The sequence below is a fragment of the Sceloporus occidentalis genome, unplaced genomic scaffold, assembly GCF_023333645.1.
Source record: "Sceloporus occidentalis isolate IW3139 unplaced genomic scaffold, rSceOcc1.0.p SCAF_150, whole genome shotgun sequence".
NCBI lineage: Eukaryota > Metazoa > Chordata > Lepidosauria > Squamata > Phrynosomatidae > Sceloporus > Sceloporus occidentalis.
In genome coordinates, this window is record NW_028317130.1 from 1158864 (window position 1) to 1177666 (window position 18803).

Consider the following 18803-nt stretch of genomic DNA (forward strand, 5'->3'; position numbering starts at 1 on the left):
ATTTGCAGATGACATCAAACTAGGAGGAGGAGCTAATACCCTAGAGGACAGGATCAAGATTCAATACCTGAATACATTAGAAAGCTGGTCCAAAACTAACAAAATGAAATTCAACAGGGAGTAATGTAAGGTACTGCACTTAGGGCGGGAAAACAAAATACATAGATATAAGATGGGGGACACCTACCTGAACGAAACTGCGTGTGAAAGGGATCTGGGAGTCCAAGTAGACCACATGTTGAACATGAGTGAACAGTGTGATGCAGCAGCTAAAATGGCCAATGCAATTTTAGGTTGCATCAATAAAAGTATAGTGTCTAGATCAAGGGAAGTAATAGTGCCACTCTTTTCTGCCCTGGTCAGGCCTCGATTGGAATACTGTGTCCAGTTCTGGGCACCACAAAAAGGATGTTGAGAAACTGGACCATGTCCAAAGGAGGGCTACCAAAAAGGTGAAGGGTCTGGAAACCATGTCCCATGCCCTATGAGGAACGACTTAGGGAGCTGGGGATGTTTAGCCTGGAGAAGAGAAGGTTAAGAGGTGATATGATAGCCCTGTTTAAATACTTGAAGGGATGTCACATTGAGGAGGGAGCAAGCTTGTATTCTGCTGCTCCAGAAACTAGGACCCGGAGCAATGGATGCAAGCTCCAGGAAAAGAGATTCCACCTCAACATTAGGAGGAACTTCCTGACAATAAGGGCTGTTCGACAGTGGAACAAACTCCCTCCAATCTCCTTCCCTGGAAGTCTTTAAACAGAGGCTGGATGGCCATCTGTTGGGGATGCTTCGATTGAGATTTCCTACATGGCAGGGGGTTGGACTGGATGACCCTTGTGGTCTCTTCCAACTCTATTATTCTATGATTCTACCATTTATTCAGAAGGTCAGCTTTGGCTATTTAGCTAGAATTTGTATCTCAGTATAAACAATACCCTAGCAGATTGCATAGGGCTGCATCTGGACCACATAAATAATGCACTTTGACATTGCCTTAACTACCATGGCTCAAAGCTATGGAATTATGGGATTTGTAGTTTGATGGGACTCTGACAGACTAAATATATTTCAAAACTACAAATCCCAGAATTCCATAACATTGAGCCATGGCAGCTAAAGTTGTGTACAACTGCAATATTTCTTTAGTGTACAGTACAGTGTAACTTGAACAGGCTATAATTGTTAGCTAATCAAAATATGACATCTATTGAATTCAAAACATAAAATGCAAACATAATGTAGAAATTGTTAAAATTTTCTGGATTTGCAATAAAGCCTGAGAGTGTTCATCTGAGAGCTCAAGCACATACCTTACCTGTGAAGTATCGACCTCATTCTCTACCTCAGAGGGAAAGCATTTGGATTTAGCATTGATCTCATGGAGGAAGGATGTGCTTTCCTCAGGTAGCTAAAAGTTAAATCTTTTTCCTCCTAGTGTATATATGCCCTGACGATTGCCTTCTTTACTGTGGCAACAGTATGACAGATGATCCTTACTTTCTTTTGTCTGAGTGTGATTGGATCTTCCTGCCTAAAGCCTGTCCCTAAATTGAGAGCTACATCATGGAGGAGGAAAGATTTAAATATCCAGTTCATTCTGCTATAATATCATTTTATGTATCTATGGCCCGTTACAAATGGGCCTTTTAGTATGGAGTCAGTCCGTACTAGGGTTAGGAAGGTGCGGTCCTTCTGCACCCCCCTAACCCTAGTATGGACTGAGTCCGTACAAAATGGCGGCGCCCCATCTACATGGGGGCCGCCATGACGACGTCACGACCACGCCGCCTCTATATGGGGTGGCGCGAATGTGACGTCGTTGCTCTGCGCCAGGGCGCTTAGTGGCTTGCGCCGCTGGGCGCAGCTTTCACATGGCTGCACCCAGCGACGCAAGGGAGAAAGGGGCCAAGCGGCCCCTTTTTCCTCCTCCCCGCCGCCGCAGGGTGTCCTTGGGGCTTGAAGCCCCAAGGACACCCCTTTCCAGGCTGCGGGGAAGCGGCCTTTTGCCGCTTCCCCGCAGCCTGGAAAGCGGCAGATCGGGGCCTCAGCGGCTGCCGTTCTGACCACTGAGGCCCCGATACCCCGGGGAAAGGGGTGGGTACAGGCCGCCGCTTTTCAGCGGTCTGTAACGCACCTAAGAGATGTTTGTTTACATCTCTGTGGGAAGCTTCTGTGCATTGTTCGTTGCCGTGGATTTATGTGAGTTGTCATTTATGACTTGGCTTATTTTCACATTGATATAGTTGTTTTGCCATGGATTCACTATGCTTTGGACTACAGAATCAGTCTTCTTATTCTTTATCTGCACTCCTATGCATACTTACATGTGAGGAACAGGACAGGTAGTAACTGAGAAATGTTTTGCAGATTGCTTTCTAAATGCGTAATTATCACAATTATTAAAATATCACAAGTATATGTGGCAACTACATATGTGTGTCATGTATAACTACAGCTGAGTTTATCTGTTTATGTTATCCAGTTGCATTTTAGTTTTCCTTTAGTTTCTTTTCTTTAAAAAAACATGCATTAAGTTAGGGGACTGATATCATGTGCGAATAGGATTGTTTTATGCAAATGTATTTGGTAACCTTTAGTGAACAGAATAATTTCCAGGCATTTGGTCCTAAATGTGCACATAAGGAATGCGGAGTCCTTAGTGAGCACACAGATGTTCACTGAGTAAAGCAGTGATATTTTTCAGTGAAGTTGAGGGGGGAATGATATGTAAATAGGTTATTTCCTTTTTAAAAAGGGAAACCCTAGTCAGAAAAACCTCGGTGTAAACAGACAAGTGAATGCTACTACAGATTCACTCACACACTAAAAAGCCTAGAACTGTAAATTAACTTCTGTGCATCTTAAAGGAAGGGCATCTTTTTCATATGCATGTTGATGCATACTTTCTTTTTTGTGACCTTCCTTTTGCTCCTTGGCAACAGACAATCCTTTGACTACCAGTACATTCTTTCCCTTCTTGACAATTTGTAAGTGCTTTGGCTGCTTAGAAGATAGTCCATGTGCTTCTAATTGCTTACTTATGATTGCTCATGTGACCAGTCTAGAAAGTGTTGCCCCCACTCTGACACAAATGGATTTTCTCTTCATGACAGAATCGTAATCATTTTATACAGTAGTTGGTGTTGACTGGGATTGCTCTAAGAGGAGCAGAGAGACATTGAAACAGCAGTTGAAGGACACCGTAGTTGTGAACAATGCTTTTTTTTTATCCACAAGGATTTGAAAGAACCATTTCATCCCTCCTTGAAAATAATTTATTTGCTTCCATGTTCATGAGTGAGCAGCGTGATCTAGTGAAACTATAACTTTTCAGAACCTTTTATTGCTGCACAGGAGGACTCTAAATTCCTCTTAATCTAAGGGCCCCTTCCCACCATATAATTTCAGCTTTTTGATTCTGCCTTTGGTTACACCAGAGCAGTTGTAAATTATGTAGCAGTAGTATGTGTGAACCCACCAATGACACTATCATTCCATGATGGAGGAATTGTGTGTTCTTGTGAGGGAAGAGGCTATGCACTGCTTATAAGAAGGTCTCCCATGTCAGCCAGATGAAAATTGCCAAACTACTACTGCAGTTTGGGAGTGACACTGGCAGAGGATCTCTCAGAGCCAACGGCAGTGGCACCACAAGTAACACTTGTTAGTACTAAGCAGAACAAGGCATGGTCAACCCCTTTTGAATGTCCTTTACAGTGGAGACCCTATGATGAGAAAATCCCAAATGAAATAGGATATAGTGTCAGAGGATGAATCTCCTCAGATGGCATTCAATGAGCTGCTGGGGTACAACAGAGGATAGGTATGAGAAGTGCTGCATCATGTTCAACAGTTTAAATATCCAGTCTTCCTTTGAAGGTAGTTCTTTAGATTTCCATTTCTGGGCATACACTATTCTTGCTGCTGACAACATATAAAATAAAAAATTACCATACTTTTTTTTCTATGGATTGATCTACGCAAAACGATTTCAGGTGAGAGTTTGAGAGATATAGTTACAACTTTTTTGATTTCAAAAAAAAAAATAACTTCCAGAATTGCATTGCTTTCCCACAGGTCCACCACCTACGATATATTGACCCCCGTTCTTTTTCACATTCCCAACATAAATTGCTACTGTTATTATAAATCTTACTCAATCTCTTTGGTGTCAAATACCATCGGAAAAAAATCTTATAGTAATTTTCTCTAATGTTTTGACAATGGGTATAATTCAGTCCTTTGTTCCAAGTATATTCCCACTGATCTAGTTCAATCACAAAGCCAAAATTCTGAGATCATCTAATCATGTTCTCTTTAACAATTTCTACCTCTGTATAAATCTTAAGAATGCATTTATATAGTCTTGCTATTAGAGCGTCCTTGTTTGACATTATCTCCTGCTCTAAATCTGAATCAGATTTTCCAATCCCATATTGTTTCTTGTCCATTAGGAAACGCTCTCTCAGCTGCCTATTGAAAAACCATGTAATTTCATAACTCTGTTGATTAAGGTCTTCACTACTTCTTATCTTATAGTCAATTCTATCTGATTGAATTATGTCTTTATAGGTGATCCAAGGTGCATCCTTTTTTGGGCTATATTTAAAAAAAGCTTCATGGGTAGATGCCAAAAGGGGGATTTTTGTACACATTCGCTTTTTATATTTCTTCCAAACTCTCATTAAAGGATATCTCACAGAATAATTATTAAAGTCTTGATTAACTTCAACCTTATCGTAGAATAGGTAGGCGTGCCAGCCAAATGTCAAGTTCACACTTTACAATTCTTATAATTCTTCATCTTTTAGAATAAGCCAGTCCTTTATCCAAGTCAAACATGCTGCTACAAAGTATAGCTTGAGATTTGGCATGGCAAGCTCACTCCTCTCTTTTGCATCCTGAAGATATTTCATTCTTATCCTCGCTTTCATTCCCTTCCAAACAAATTTTGATATCCCTCTTTGCCATTCTTTAAACGATATTTCTTTTTTAATAATTGGGATTGTTTGAAATAAAAAAAGGAATTTTGGTATTATATTCATCTTTATCACGGCAATTCTACCCAAGAGTGATAAACTCAATTTTTCCCAATTCTCTATGTCTTTCTTAATATTATGCCATAATTTCTCATAATTATTAACAAATAAATCAGAGTTTTTATTTGTACACAGATGCTTAAATATTTTACTTTTTTGCTTGAGTTAATGCCAGTAATTGATTTCAGTTCCCTTATTTCCAATGGGGTCATATTTTTAGTTAATATTGCTGTTTTGTCCTTATTTATTTTCAAACCTGAAATTATTTCAAATTCCTTAATTTCCCTTATTAACTCTTGAGAGTCATGCGTAGGATCACTAATAGTTACCAGCAGATTGTCAGCAAATGCCCTTGTTTTATGCTCAGTGCCTTTCACTTTTATGCCCATTGACATTTGAATCATTTTTTATATTTTGAAGTAAAACCTCCATAATTAATACAAAAACTAGAGGCGACAAGGGACAACCCTGTCTTGTACCTTTACAGATATTTATCAAATCAGCTCTTTCACCATTTATATTTAAGCAGGCCTGTTGTTTGTGATATATAGCTTTCACCCATCCCAATAATATTAATAAAGACAATATTAGTTTAGCCCATCTCTGAAGGTCTAGTTTAACTTTATTTCAAATCTTGATAATTGTCCTGAAATAACTCATAATTCTTATTGGATATATTTATTCCTAAACATTTCCTTATTTCTCTATCATAAAACCAGATAGCTGCATTAATTTTATTATATCTTCTTTCCTTATATTCTTTGTCAACATCTTTGTCTTTTGTTTATTGGTTTTAAATCCAGCCACATATCCATATTTTTCTAAGAACTTTAACAGCACCTCAATACAATGCAAAGAATATTCTAGCACAATAATCAAATTATCTGCAAATGCCATTAACTTAAGTTTTCATTCTTCACTTTCAGCCCTTAATTTTTTTCATTTTGTCTAATTTATCTAAATAGGTGAAAGTGAATATCCTTGTACACATTTTTGCATCTTGCACAGATTTGATAATTCACCATTAATCATAATCTATATTGTTTGAGTTTTATAAATTTAATTCAAATTAAAAATTATTTACAAATTATTTACAAACATCTCAGTTCAGAGACATAGATTTGTTACTCTGGAATATCAATATGCAAAGGGGTTATGTAATATCTTTGAGACTAACTGTGTGAAAGAAGTAGTACAGGCTTTCATAATAATAATAATAATAATAATAATAATAATAATAATAATAAAGTATTTATTTATATCCCGCCTCTTCCCTTTTGGGGATCAAGGCAGGTAACAACAGAGGTTAATACAGTACAAAATAATCAAACAAAACAAGCCCCTGAATCCCCCCAACCATCACCCCCACTCCCTGAATAAAATTACCACAATAAAACATATATAAATATAAATCACAATAACAAATTAAAATCAATTAACACTGGTGACAGTGGTGAGATTTAATCAGAGAATCTGACTTGTTTTAGTTTGGACAAAGTTTAGCCTGGAAGGCCTGCCAGAAAACAATTGTTTTTATCATCTTTTGAAAGCCTCAAGGGAAGTTATTTGGCGAGTCTCTTCCAGCAGGTCATTCCACATTTTTGGAGCAGCAATGGAAAAGGTCCTCTGGGAAGTCATCCCCAGTCTTGTTTTCCTCAACTGCAGTAAATTCTTCCTAGAGGACCTGAGTGTGTGGTAGGGATGGTATGGGAGGAGGTGTTCCTATAATATAAGCCCCGTTTTTCCTGAGATTGAGCCAGATCCACTGGATCCATGTCTGGTTTGCCAGGATCCAGCCCAATATATAATAACCAACACCTTGTACTGTGCCGGGAAGCTAATAGGCAGCCAATGTAGCGACTTTAAGATTGGTGTAATTCAGTCGAACCTTGATTTTCCTGTGACCAGTCTGACTGCCATATTTTGTACCAATTGAAGCTTCCAAGTTTGGCACAAGGGTTGCCCTATGTAGAGCGCACTGCAGAAATCGAGACGAGAGGTTACCAGTGCATGTACAACCATTTCAATGTCCCACTGTTCCAGGTAGGATCACACATGCTGTCCTCTTTGGACAATTCTGGCTAGTGGCCCAGGGCCAGGATTGGGCTGGATCCTGGCAGACCAGACATGGATCCAGTGGATCTGGCTCAATCTCAGGAAAAACGGGGCTTAATGTTGGTCAAATTGACCCCCAGTTTGCCACAGAGTTTCCCAGAAACACCACACTGTTACCACACACTGGTAGATTAGATGGCTTCTTGCACCCCTTATCTTAGTCTCCTGTTGCCACTACTGAAAAGACCCCCAGTGCCATGTCTGGCATGGAAACAGGGCATCTATCTGGCCATGTGGTTCCAGCCAGGTGCCCCGTTACCACATCAGATGTGGCAACAGGTGTCTCTTCACTAGTAGCAAAGGGAGAGTAAGATAAGGGCATGTGGTGGTACTGAGTCTGTGGTGTGGAGATGGTTGAGTGTGTAAACATCCACCCATTACTGCGCCAGCCTGGAGACTGATCCAGGTTAGCACTCAGGTCAGAAAAGCACAGGCTAAGCCCGTGCTTTCCTGGTCCATTGCTCAGGGCCTTGGTCTGTTTCTTCAGTCCAAGTCTGCGAAAGCTTATTCTACAACTTCTTTCACACATAGTCTCAAAGGTGCTACAAAATCCCTTTGCATCCCTCTTCTCAAATATGCCCCCAAAATAAGTCACATCTTGGATTATCAAATGCCTTCTCAATGTCTAAAAAAAAGTAATGCTGCTTGTTTTTCATTATAACACAAATCAAGAACCACCATGGTTTTGATAATATTTAAAGTTGAATATTTAAGTCTTTCTTAAGTTTTGTAAAATATGATTTTAATGTAATCTTGTTTAAAATTTCTGTAAACCTTCTTGATTCATAGAATCATAGAATCGCAGAATTGGAAGAGACCACAAGGGCCATCCAGTCCAACCCCCTGCCATGCAGGAACTCTCAATCAAAGCATCCCTCACAGATGGCCATCCAGCTTCTGTTTAAAGACCTCCAGGGAAGGAAACTCCACCACATTTCGAAGGAGTGTGTTCCACTGTCGAACAGCCCTTACTGTCAGGAAGTTCCTCCTAATGTTGAGGTGGAATCTTTTTTCCTGTAGCTTGCATCCATTGTTCTGGGTCCTGTTCCAGAGGACCCAGAACAATGGATGCAAGCTACAGGAAAAGAGATTCCACTTCAACATTAGGGCTGTTCAACAGTGGAACACACTCCCTCAGAGAGTGGTGGAGTCTCTTTTCTTAGAGCTTTGCTTTGATTGAGAGTTCCTGCATGACAGAGGGTTGGACTGGATGGCCCTTGTGGTCTCTTCCAACTCTACGATTCTATAAAAGTAATAATACTAAAATGATGTATTCCAACCTCTTTTAAAAAATCTTTTTAGGAGTTTCCCCTAATTTTATATACTTTATAGAAGAATTTTTGAAAGCTGTATGCAATTACTGAAATTTCTGAATATCTGTTTTTATATACTGTGTGATTTCTTTCTTTCATCGCAGGAAATTAAAATGCATGACTGATAGTGAAACCCTTGCACCTGATTGGCCTTATTTTAAAACTATTGATAGAATACTATCTAAAGTATCAGAACACAACGATGTGAAAATGCATGACAGTCAGCAACCAGGTCCTTCAACGTCACAGACTGAGGCATCACAGTCACCGTCTGCCAAGTCTACACCTCTCTATTTGCCATATAACCAGTTCACATATGAAGGAAGAGAAGAATTTTTTGAAGATGAGCATTCGGAGAGCTCCTCCAGCTTACTGTCATATAAGTTAAGGTAACATGTTAAATTTTACTATACTAGTTTATACTAGTTTACGTATTTGGTCCTATATAGTGTATATAATAACACTACAAAATTCCTTTCTTGAAGGACCAATTAATGTAGGGATTTCAGGGGCTCTAGTCTGTTCTCTACAGCAGTGAATAGTCTAAGTCCAAGGGGCAATTATCAGTATATAAATGGTTTAAATCTGAAAAATTATATGAGCTTCTAGAAATGTTTCCATGTACAGACTTTCCACTTGGCTATATCGAAGGGAGAGGTAAATCAGAGTTCTTCTTTGGGCTATCTAGGATGAAATGGTATTTGACTCCATCTAGAAGTGTCTCAGAATTATTTCTTTATTGCTTGTTTTTCCTTACTTTGCTGTCAGTTCCATATTGTATTGTGTCCATTAAATTATAAGTATGTGAATAACCTTGAGCATGTTAGCAGAAAGATAGTCCTGGTATTTATCAAATCAGTGCAGCAAAGGCCAAGCATCCTAACAGTTGATGTCTAGATACACAGCTAGACAGGGTCCCAGTCACATGCCTGCTGACTCCATATAAGAGGATGGGAGGGGAGAGAAACAACATGATTATAGGGAGGGGAAAGTGGAACGTTGTGAGAAGAGGTAGCCATCTTTTTTCTGAAGACCAGAAAAATGATGGCTATGTCATATTTCAGTCCTCTTATGACCTAGAGATTTAGTGGTGACATTAATAGCCAGCCCTTGAGTAGACTGAGGCTTCTTTTCAATGTTGAGTTGTTCTTGAGGGGAGGTGTAGCTCTATATTACATATGTTTTTTTATTTTTAGTTGTGTGTGTATTATATATATATATACACACACACACACACACACACACATAGAACTGTGTGTAAGTAAGTGTCTATTCCCTGCATAGCTCTGAAACTGTGAAAGCTAGCTGTTTGACATTTGGTATGGATAGTAAGAGGACCCTGGGTGTACATTTCAGGGTTGTTTTGTGGACTGATAACTTTTAGCTAATTAAAATTTGTATGTAGCCCATACAACCATTTGTAGAGATCCTAGAAATTAGGCCCTGAAGCACATGGGCCAAAAAAATTGGCTTTCAGCTGCTGTGGGGTGTGGTGTTCAAATGACGCACACCCCCAAAGTGGCTGGAAGCCGCTCTGGTGCTACAATCTGGTCCTTTGGACCAGATCAAAAAAGAGTGGATATAATCTGGCTCCTGGCTGTTGCCGTTTAGAGATTATGGAAGCAGCCCACTTCAGGAGTGGGCCATGTGGTCACTACAGTCCCAGCCCAATCACAGCTGGAGCGGCCTCTGGCCACTCTTTACTGACCGTGTGCTTTGGCCCTAGGTTTTCCAGTTTACCAGTTGGAGTCACCTCTGGTATAGTGAATTTTTTTTCATAATGTCTTAGTGGTTCCCAACTGTGAATCTTCAAATGTAGAACAATAGCTTTCAGAATCCCTTCTCACTTGTCATTTTAGCTGGGACCTCTGAGAGTTTCCATTCAGACTTGGGAGCTTTTGGCAAGTTTCGTCAGAAGGTGTTTGCCATTGCCATCCTCTGAGAGTGAGAGAATGTGACTTGCCCAAGGTCACCCTGTGGGTTTCCATGGGTTTCGAACCCTGGTCTCCAGAGTCATAGTTCAATGCTCAGACCACTGCACCACCCTGGCTCTCTCCACCCGAGGGCTTAGGCATTTCTATATACAGTGCACCCACATCATACGTGGGCGTGCTATATGTAGTTTTCAGCATATGATGAAAGATGCATGGCATTGCGCGGGGTGCTAGGGGTGGCATGTCCCATTGTGACTAATGGGGCGGGCACCTGTTGCGCATGCATGCTGCTGTGCCGCCGCATGCACGAGACCCATTCAGTTAAATGGGGCTTGAGCATGCGCGGTATTTGCTTTACGTGGTGGAGTCTGGAATGGATCATCCACGTAAACCAAGGGCGGACTGTATTGCTTCCTTCTGCAGAACCCAGAACTCAAAACAGTTCAGATATTTTCAAACCCAAAAGGTACAATCGGCCCTCCATTTTTGCAGGGGATTCGGGGATCTGTTCCAGACCACCCCCATGAAAACAAATACTTGCATGTATTCAAGCCCCATAGGCTTGAATGGGGTGAGCACACGGGGGGGCACCCCATTGAGGATAACAGAGGTTGCACCTCCATGAATAATCAAGAACACAGATTCAAGTCTGTGAGAAAGGAGGGGTGACTGTATTTCCATGAGAAATCTATTTAGGGGATTGGGGGGTGGGCATTAAAGGTAATATCGAGTGCAGAGGTTGGGGACAGGATCAAAATTCAAAGCGAACTGAATAGACTAGAAAGTTGGGCCAAAGCTAATAAAATGAAATTCAACAGGGAGGAATGTAAGGTACTGCACTTAGGGCGGGAAAACAACATGCATAGATATAAGATGGGGGATACCTACCTGAATGAAACTGCGTGTGAAAGGGATCTGGGAGTCCAAGTAGACCACATGTTGAACATGAGTGAACAGTGCGATGCGGCAGCTAAAATGGCCAATGCAATTTTAGGTTGCATCAATAAAAGTATAGTGTCTAGATCAAGGGAAGTAATAGTGCCTCTCTAATCTGCTTTGGTCAGTCCCCACCTGGAATGCTGTGTCCAGTTCTGGGCAGCACGATTCTAAAAGGATGTGGAGAAACTGGAGCGTGTCCAAAGAAGGGCGACTAAAATGGTGAAGGGCCTGGAAACCATGGAACGACTCAGGGAGCTGGGGATGTTTAGCCTGGAGAAGAGAAGATTAAGAGGTGATATGATAGCCCTGTTTAAATATTTGAAGGGATGTCATATTGAGGAGGGAGCAAGCTTGTTTTCTGCTGATCCAGAGACTAGGACCTGGAACAATGGATGCAAGCTACAGGAAAAGAGATTCCACCTCAACATTAGCAGGAACTTCCTGACAGTAAGGGCTGTTCGACAGTGGAACACACTCCCTCAGAGAGTGGTGGAGTCTCCTTCCCTGGAGGTCTTTAAACAGAGGCTTGATGGCTATCTGTTGGGGATGCTTTGATTGAGAGTTCCTGCATGGCGGGGGGTTGGACTGGATGGCCCTTGTGGTCTCTTCCAACTCTACGATTCTATGATCCTCTGATGCTAGAGAATCACACAGTGGCTGTGCAATCAAGTGGCTTCTCAGTTGTCATCTGTGGCACTGCCTTCTATTTTGGGTCAGGTGATAAGGTTGCTGAAAATGATCTGGGTCATTCAGTTGCCAGTTTCTGGACCTATGTTCCATGCCAAACCAATCTATACACCTGCAACCAATTTAAAAATGTGTCCAGTTTCCTTCCAAATTCATATGTGTTATTTTATCCAGTCATGACTCCCACCACGCTGTGCCAGTTTTTCACCACAATGTGAATAATCTTAGAGTCACTATCAATAACTTTTGAGAATTTTTGGAAGACAGGAGAGATCCAGGCAGATTGGAGGAGGGCAAGGGGTGTCCCCATCTTAAAAAAGGCCAAAAAGTGGGCTTTAGCGACTACTGACTAGTGAGCTTGGCATCTATAACAGATGATTAAATAGCCCTTGTGTGCATGCCTAGAAAGAAATGCTAGGATTACTAAAAGCCAGCTGGTTTTCTATCTTTATTTCAGTTAGTCTTTTGACAAGATGCCTAGGATATTCTTGAAAGCAAAATGGTGAACTAGATAGTGTTATCATTGGGTGAATCTGTAATTGGTTGACAGACTGAACCCAGACAATATTCACTAATAGTTGCTTTTCATTGAGGAAAGAAGTGACCGGGAACATGTCTTAGGATTCTGTCCTGGGCCCAAAGTTATTTCACATTTTTATAAATGACCTAGATGATGGAATAGAAGGCATGCTTATCAAATTTGCACATGACACAAATGCAATGGTGGTGGGGAATATCTAATACCCTAGAGGACAGGAACAGAATTCAAATTAACCTTGACAGATTGGAGATCTGGGCCAAAACTAACAAAATGAATTTTAGCAGGGATAAATGTAAGATACCACATCTGAGCAGGAAAAATTATATCCACAATTATAGGGTAGATGACAGCTGGCTTGAAACCAGTACCTGTGAAAAGAATCTAGGGATCTTAAGAGACTACAAATTAAACATCAGTCAACAGCATGATGCAGCAACCAGAAAAAAATCCAATACAGTTCTGGCCTGCATCAGGAGTATAATGTCCTGATCGAGGGAAGTATTAATTCCACTCTATTCTGCTTTGGTAAGACCTCATCTGAAATACTGTCTCCAGTTCTGGGCATCACAGATCAAGAAAGATATCAACAAGCTAGAAGATGTCCAGGGGAGGGTGACCAAGATGTTCCAAGGTCTGGAACCCAAAGTCTAGAAAATCAGTTTATTTCTGCAGAAATAGGTCTACTAGAAAGGGGCTAAACAGATGGCTCCAAAATAGTGGCTCTCGCCACCCCTTTCAGCACCGGATCAGGGCCACAGCAAGCACATGCCACCCGCTGTGCAGTTGGGCAGGTGGCATGACGCTGTCATCGGGACATGTGGCGTGCAGTCGCCACGCACCCACTCCACCCCGATGCCGGCATTTCTTGCCAGTCTGTAGAGGTCCCAATTCTTCTGAGGGATGTGGAAATGAGGAAATCCATTAGGTTTCATGTCCTAATAGGGAACTGAACCCTGGTCTCCAGAATTGTAGTCCAACACTCAAAGCACTACATTAATACCAATAATTGTAATAAATAGTTAAGTAAAATGTGATTATAACATTTGGCTGGCTGTAGAGTTGCTTGACAGAAATATGATACATAACTATTGTGTAAGTATCATTTTTGTTTTTGATGTGAAATGAAAATTAGCCACTTTGAGTCCCAATTTTGAGAAAAAGACAGGATGATGATGATGATGATGATAATAATAATAATAATGCTTTTGCAGGGCACATTGGTTCATTATTAATTTGCAGAATCACCTTACAGTTGAGAACATTAATCTATATAGAAAATTTATTTTACTGGCCTCTTGCACTGGTGCTTAACTACTCTGTTATATTTGGCCAATGAAGAAGACCCTAGAGTCAAAATACCTCGGGCCAGGCACATTTTAACATGGTGTGTATGTGTGTTGTTTTTATTATTATTTCTTCAGAGGCTAGCACTGGTCATATCCATAGAATAATAGAATTGGACATCTGGTCCAACCTCCTTCTGCCATGCAGGAATGTCAGCACAACCGCTGGGGTCAAACAACCACTGGCAGTAACTCAAACGAGCCCTAGTGGTTAAATCAGACCTTTGAGCAGAGCTAGCAATTTTAGACGCAGAACCGTGGTTCCAAAGGCAGTTGAGATAACAGCAGCTGGATGTCTTCCAGGAACTGAAGCAATGCAGGAACCTCCGGGGACACACAGCAAACCGATGCCAGACTTCTTCTGATAAACCACCAGAGAAGCTAAGTCTCCCGAAGTGCTTTTTATTCACAGTGCTATAATACAAATACAGATCTCTCCAAACTCCACAACGCATACCAAACCAACTCCTACTACAAACCCACAAGCTATCACTTGAAACCCCTGGGTTTATATAGACTCCAGACCATGTGGTCTCCCAAACCCAGTGAGTTCAGGTGTGTAACCATGTCATGTGTCCCCTGTGTAATCCAGACACATTGTTTCATCACCCATGGCTACATGCATTTGGACATCAAAGTGTCCTTGAACCTATGAGCATCAGCTGTGCTAATCAACCTTGTCCTTCTGCTGAATGCTCATGGTCAAACACACACACATCAAGCATTTCCCTGTGTGCTGTGTTTTAACCCTTGACACTCTGACAAGGAAAACACAATCAAAGCATGGCCATCCAGTCTGTTTTTAAAAACCTTCAAAGAAGGAGACTCCAACACTCTCCACTGTCAAATAACCTTACTGTCAGCAAGTTCTTCATAATTTTGAATTGGAATATCTTTTTGTGTAGATTGAGTCAGTTGCTCTGGGTCCTGTTCTCTGGAACTACAGAAAAGAAACCTGCTCCATCTTTAGCATGGCATCCTTTCAAATATTTAAACAGGGATATCACATCACCTCTTAAACTTTTCTTCTCCAGGCTAAGCATACTCAGCTCACTGCGCGTCTCCTCATTGGGCTTGGTTTCCAGAACTATCATAATTTTGGTCGCCCTCCTCTGGATATGATCCAGCTTGGCAACATCCTTTTTGAACTGTGGTACCCAGAACTGGACACAGTATTCCAGGTGAGGTTTGCCCAAAGCAGAATAGAGTGGTACTATTACTGCTCCAATCGAGACACTATACTTCTGCTCATGTTCAACTTGTGGTCTACTAAGACTTCTAGACTCCCTTTAACATGTACTGTTGTCAAGCCAGATGTCCCCCATCCTATATCTGAGCATTTCAGTTTTTCTTCGTTAGTGTAGTACTGTTGAAAGTCATTTTATTAGTTTTGACTCAGCTTTCTAATCTATTAAGGTCATTTTGAATTTTGATCCTGTCTCTGGGGTATTAGCTACCCCTCCTAATTTGATGTCATCTGCAAATTACATAAGAATACCCTCTATTCATTCATTGATAAAGTCATTGATAAAGATGTTGAACAGCATCGGCCCAACATGATACAGTGATCATCAACCAGTGTTGCACAGAGTAGGCCATTCAGTTAAAAAAAAACCATTTAAGTAATGAGCATACACAGAGAGAGAGAGAGTTTTCAAAGCAGCACTCTTGCCTAGGGAATCTGAGAATCCTATTTGTATCACACCTTTCCCCCAACACTGGCGTTTAAGAAGGTTGCATAAATATTCCCTCATCTCACCATGTGTCCTTGTAGTGCACCCCTCACTTATTTCTTGCACTCTGCTACTTGTACTACTCACTCTCCCATCACTCCTGCTCCTTTCTTCACCTCAGTGTACATCGCTATGTACATCCCTTGCTTGCTTCTTACACTCTGCTGCTTGTAGAGTTCACACTTGCTCCCTCACATCTGAAGTTCCCAGGCAGGCTTCTGTCTTGTTGAAATATTGAAGAAGAGTGTCTCCACATTTTTGCCCCATGTTTCAGCTTCTGCAAAGGCTAGAGACTTACTTTTTTTAAAAAAATGGAAATTTGGAATCTGGACCAAATGATGCTCCAGGGGAACTCTGGTTAACATGCTTAGAATCCAGGTAAAACCCAACTATCCAAGTGATATTGTCACAAAGTGAAATCCATTGCCCAGCAGAGGTCCAGTTAGTAAAAACAACATGAAAAGCAACAAAAGCAGAATATTAGTTTATTTCTGCAGAAACAGGTCCGCTTGGAAGGATCCAAAGTGAGACACTGAATCATTCTCAGAATCCAGCATTTATACGCTTTTAATATTAACATCATAGATCAAATCACATTCTCATTGTCTACCATTCATCAACAGCTTTGAGCTATCTCAGAGATAGCTATGTTTGTTCTAACCTGTTTATCAAAAGAAGCAGCATGTGAAAGTCAGTCAACAGGAACTTTGAATGTTTACAAGGAGTCTATAAGATTTCTTAATTAACACTCGTAAATCAAGCAGAAAGTCCCCTTCTTATCTATATGTCAAACCAAAAGTAAAAGACAAGGGTGTGATAAAGAATCACCAATTGCCTACATGAGTCTCTTGCTTCCAAATGATGGAGATTTCAGGGCTCATGAATCCAAACTGGGAATAGGGAATTTATAAATTAAGAGTGCGGGTTTGCATTTTTATTATTTTCATCACAATATAACAACCTGACCTAAGACATGTTTTTCTTACAACAGGTTAACATGATTACTCATCTGGAAATTACATATGATATTATTTGCATACTAGAGGATTAGATTTGGAATTTGTGTGGGGAGAATGTGTGAACAATTCTATGTACAGATACAAGAATCTTATAGTACATTATATACAAAGAAATGTGCTGTGGCAAAAATGTTGATTGGCCAGATGTGTGAAGTGAGCATCTAAGCAGGTTGGTGGGTATATATATCCTGAATTCACAAACAGAGATAGAATGGAGACCAACAGCACCATAAGGCTAAAAGAAGTAGCACTGTCTTTATAGATAGTTTTAAGTGTGAAACATGGTATTCATGTATCCAGTCTGAGAGACAAACCACCTTGTGGCATTTCAGTCTGTATGTTTCTAGTGGGAGTGGAGCATAGAATGCTTAACACATGATTGTGTGGGAAGTGTGAGGCACAATAAAACACTCTTTTGAAGGACTTGTTTTTAGATCCTGCCTTTTCAGTAAATTCATTTGTTGTACTAATTGTGCTGCTTATCCCACTGTAGGTCAACACTAGATATTACACCTTCCCAAAAGAAGCTGTATAAGCAGTGGCATCACTAGAGGGTACGGTGATGCAGCCCGCACCAGGTGACACCCCAGAAGAGGTGTGATGCCTGATCAGGCCATCCTCCCACTGGATAGAAGTATGCCTAGCCCTGTTTCCCCGCGGTTATGTTGGCAGTTTCCTCATGAGGAGGTTGTTGCCACCATGAAAAAGATGAAGGCCAAATGGTCCTGGCCCCAATTCTCCACAGTGGTGGCAGTTTCCTCATGAGGAGGCTGCTGCCACCCTGAGGAGGTAGGAGGCCAAACGTGTCCAGGCTCGATTCTCCATGGTGGTGGCGGTTTCCTCATGAGAAGGCTGCTACCATCATGAGGAGATAAGAGGCCAAGCATGCCTGGCCCTGATTCCCCATGGCAGTGGTGGTTTCCTCACAAGGAGGCTGCTGCCACTGTGAAGGGGGAGAAGGCCAGGTGTGCCCAGCCCCAATTCTGCCACAAGGAGGAAGAAGGGGTGAGTGTGGCCTTTTAACCCCGTCACTTCATAGAACTGCCTCCCCCACACACACACCTAGTGACACAGAGCTTCTGAAAAGAGAATCCTCAAAAAGCAAATTTAATGCTGAAATGTTTGCATTTCAGAACTGAAGAGAGACCTGTAAAGAAAAGGAAAATGCAAAGCTGTAGCTTTCAAAAGAAGAAACTAAAGTTGATGGAAGCCATGCTGGAGGAACAAAAGAAGTTGAGCAGGGCTATGGAAGAAACCTGCAGAGAAGTGCGAAGGATTCTAGATCAACAGAATATCATCCAGGTTCAGAGTTTGCAGCTACAAGAGAGAATGATGAATCTATTGGAGAAAATGATCACCAAAGCCAATGTTTGATTGGTTTTGAAATGTTCATGAAGAAACAATATTTATCTATTTTACAGAAATATTACATTCCTTCCAGTTAAATTAAGACTGTGTTGTAAATATACTTAAATGAAGAATCTAATCTAATCAATGTAGGATGTGAGCCATCTAGACAACTGGATATTTGTTGTTGAAATAAAATCTAGGCTTGCTTTGTGGATTTATTTTCTAGGTTCTGGACAGCTGAAATAATCAATTGTGTTGATGTGCTCAGAGTCACAGACAAGCACATGATTACTGTGGGATTTACTCTAGGAAGAGAGATTTCTCACATTAGCCCAAGTTGTTTAAAAAAAGTGTAATCTGAAAGAACAAATATATTTGACTGCATATTATAGTGTGGATTAAAAGAAGCAGCAGCAGCTTGAATGAATGTGTAAATGGGACAGAAAGATTTACAAGTGAACATTTGGATCATATATAGACTGAATAATCCATCCAAAGATAGTACCTGTTGTATAATCTGCTGCAAGGACATTTGAGCAAAATAAAAGATACCTTATAAGAGGGATCTTCAGGCTTTATTAGATTTAAGAAGGAGCATATTCGCTTTGTTGTTGTTATTGTTGCTGCAGGGACATAGCCAAGGGGGAGGTCCTTGGGGTCCGGACCCCCCCTACCGTGAGATAAAAAGAATGGTAGGTGCTGCTGCGCTGCTGCACTCAAGCCCCATTATAATGGTGGCACTTAGTCTGGACCCCCTTTACAAAATCCTGGCTACGTCCCTGGTTGCTGG

The 18803-nt window shown here is 41.0% G+C and overlaps 1 protein-coding gene across 1 annotated transcript in view; it reads left to right on the forward strand.

Annotated features, from left to right (window-relative positions):
* Positions 1-18497, forward strand: part of LOC149280658 (myb/SANT-like DNA-binding domain-containing protein 1) — a 43476-nt gene extending 24979 nt beyond the window's left edge. The window contains exons 3-4 of the mRNA XM_089500266.1: positions 8572-8856; positions 17797-18497. Of these exons, the coding sequence (XP_089356392.1) occupies positions 8572-8856; positions 17797-18037 (526 nt within the window). The 3' untranslated portion in view covers positions 18038-18497. The remainder of the gene's footprint in view (positions 1-8571; positions 8857-17796) is intronic.
* Positions 18498-18803: the final 306 nt, after the last annotated feature.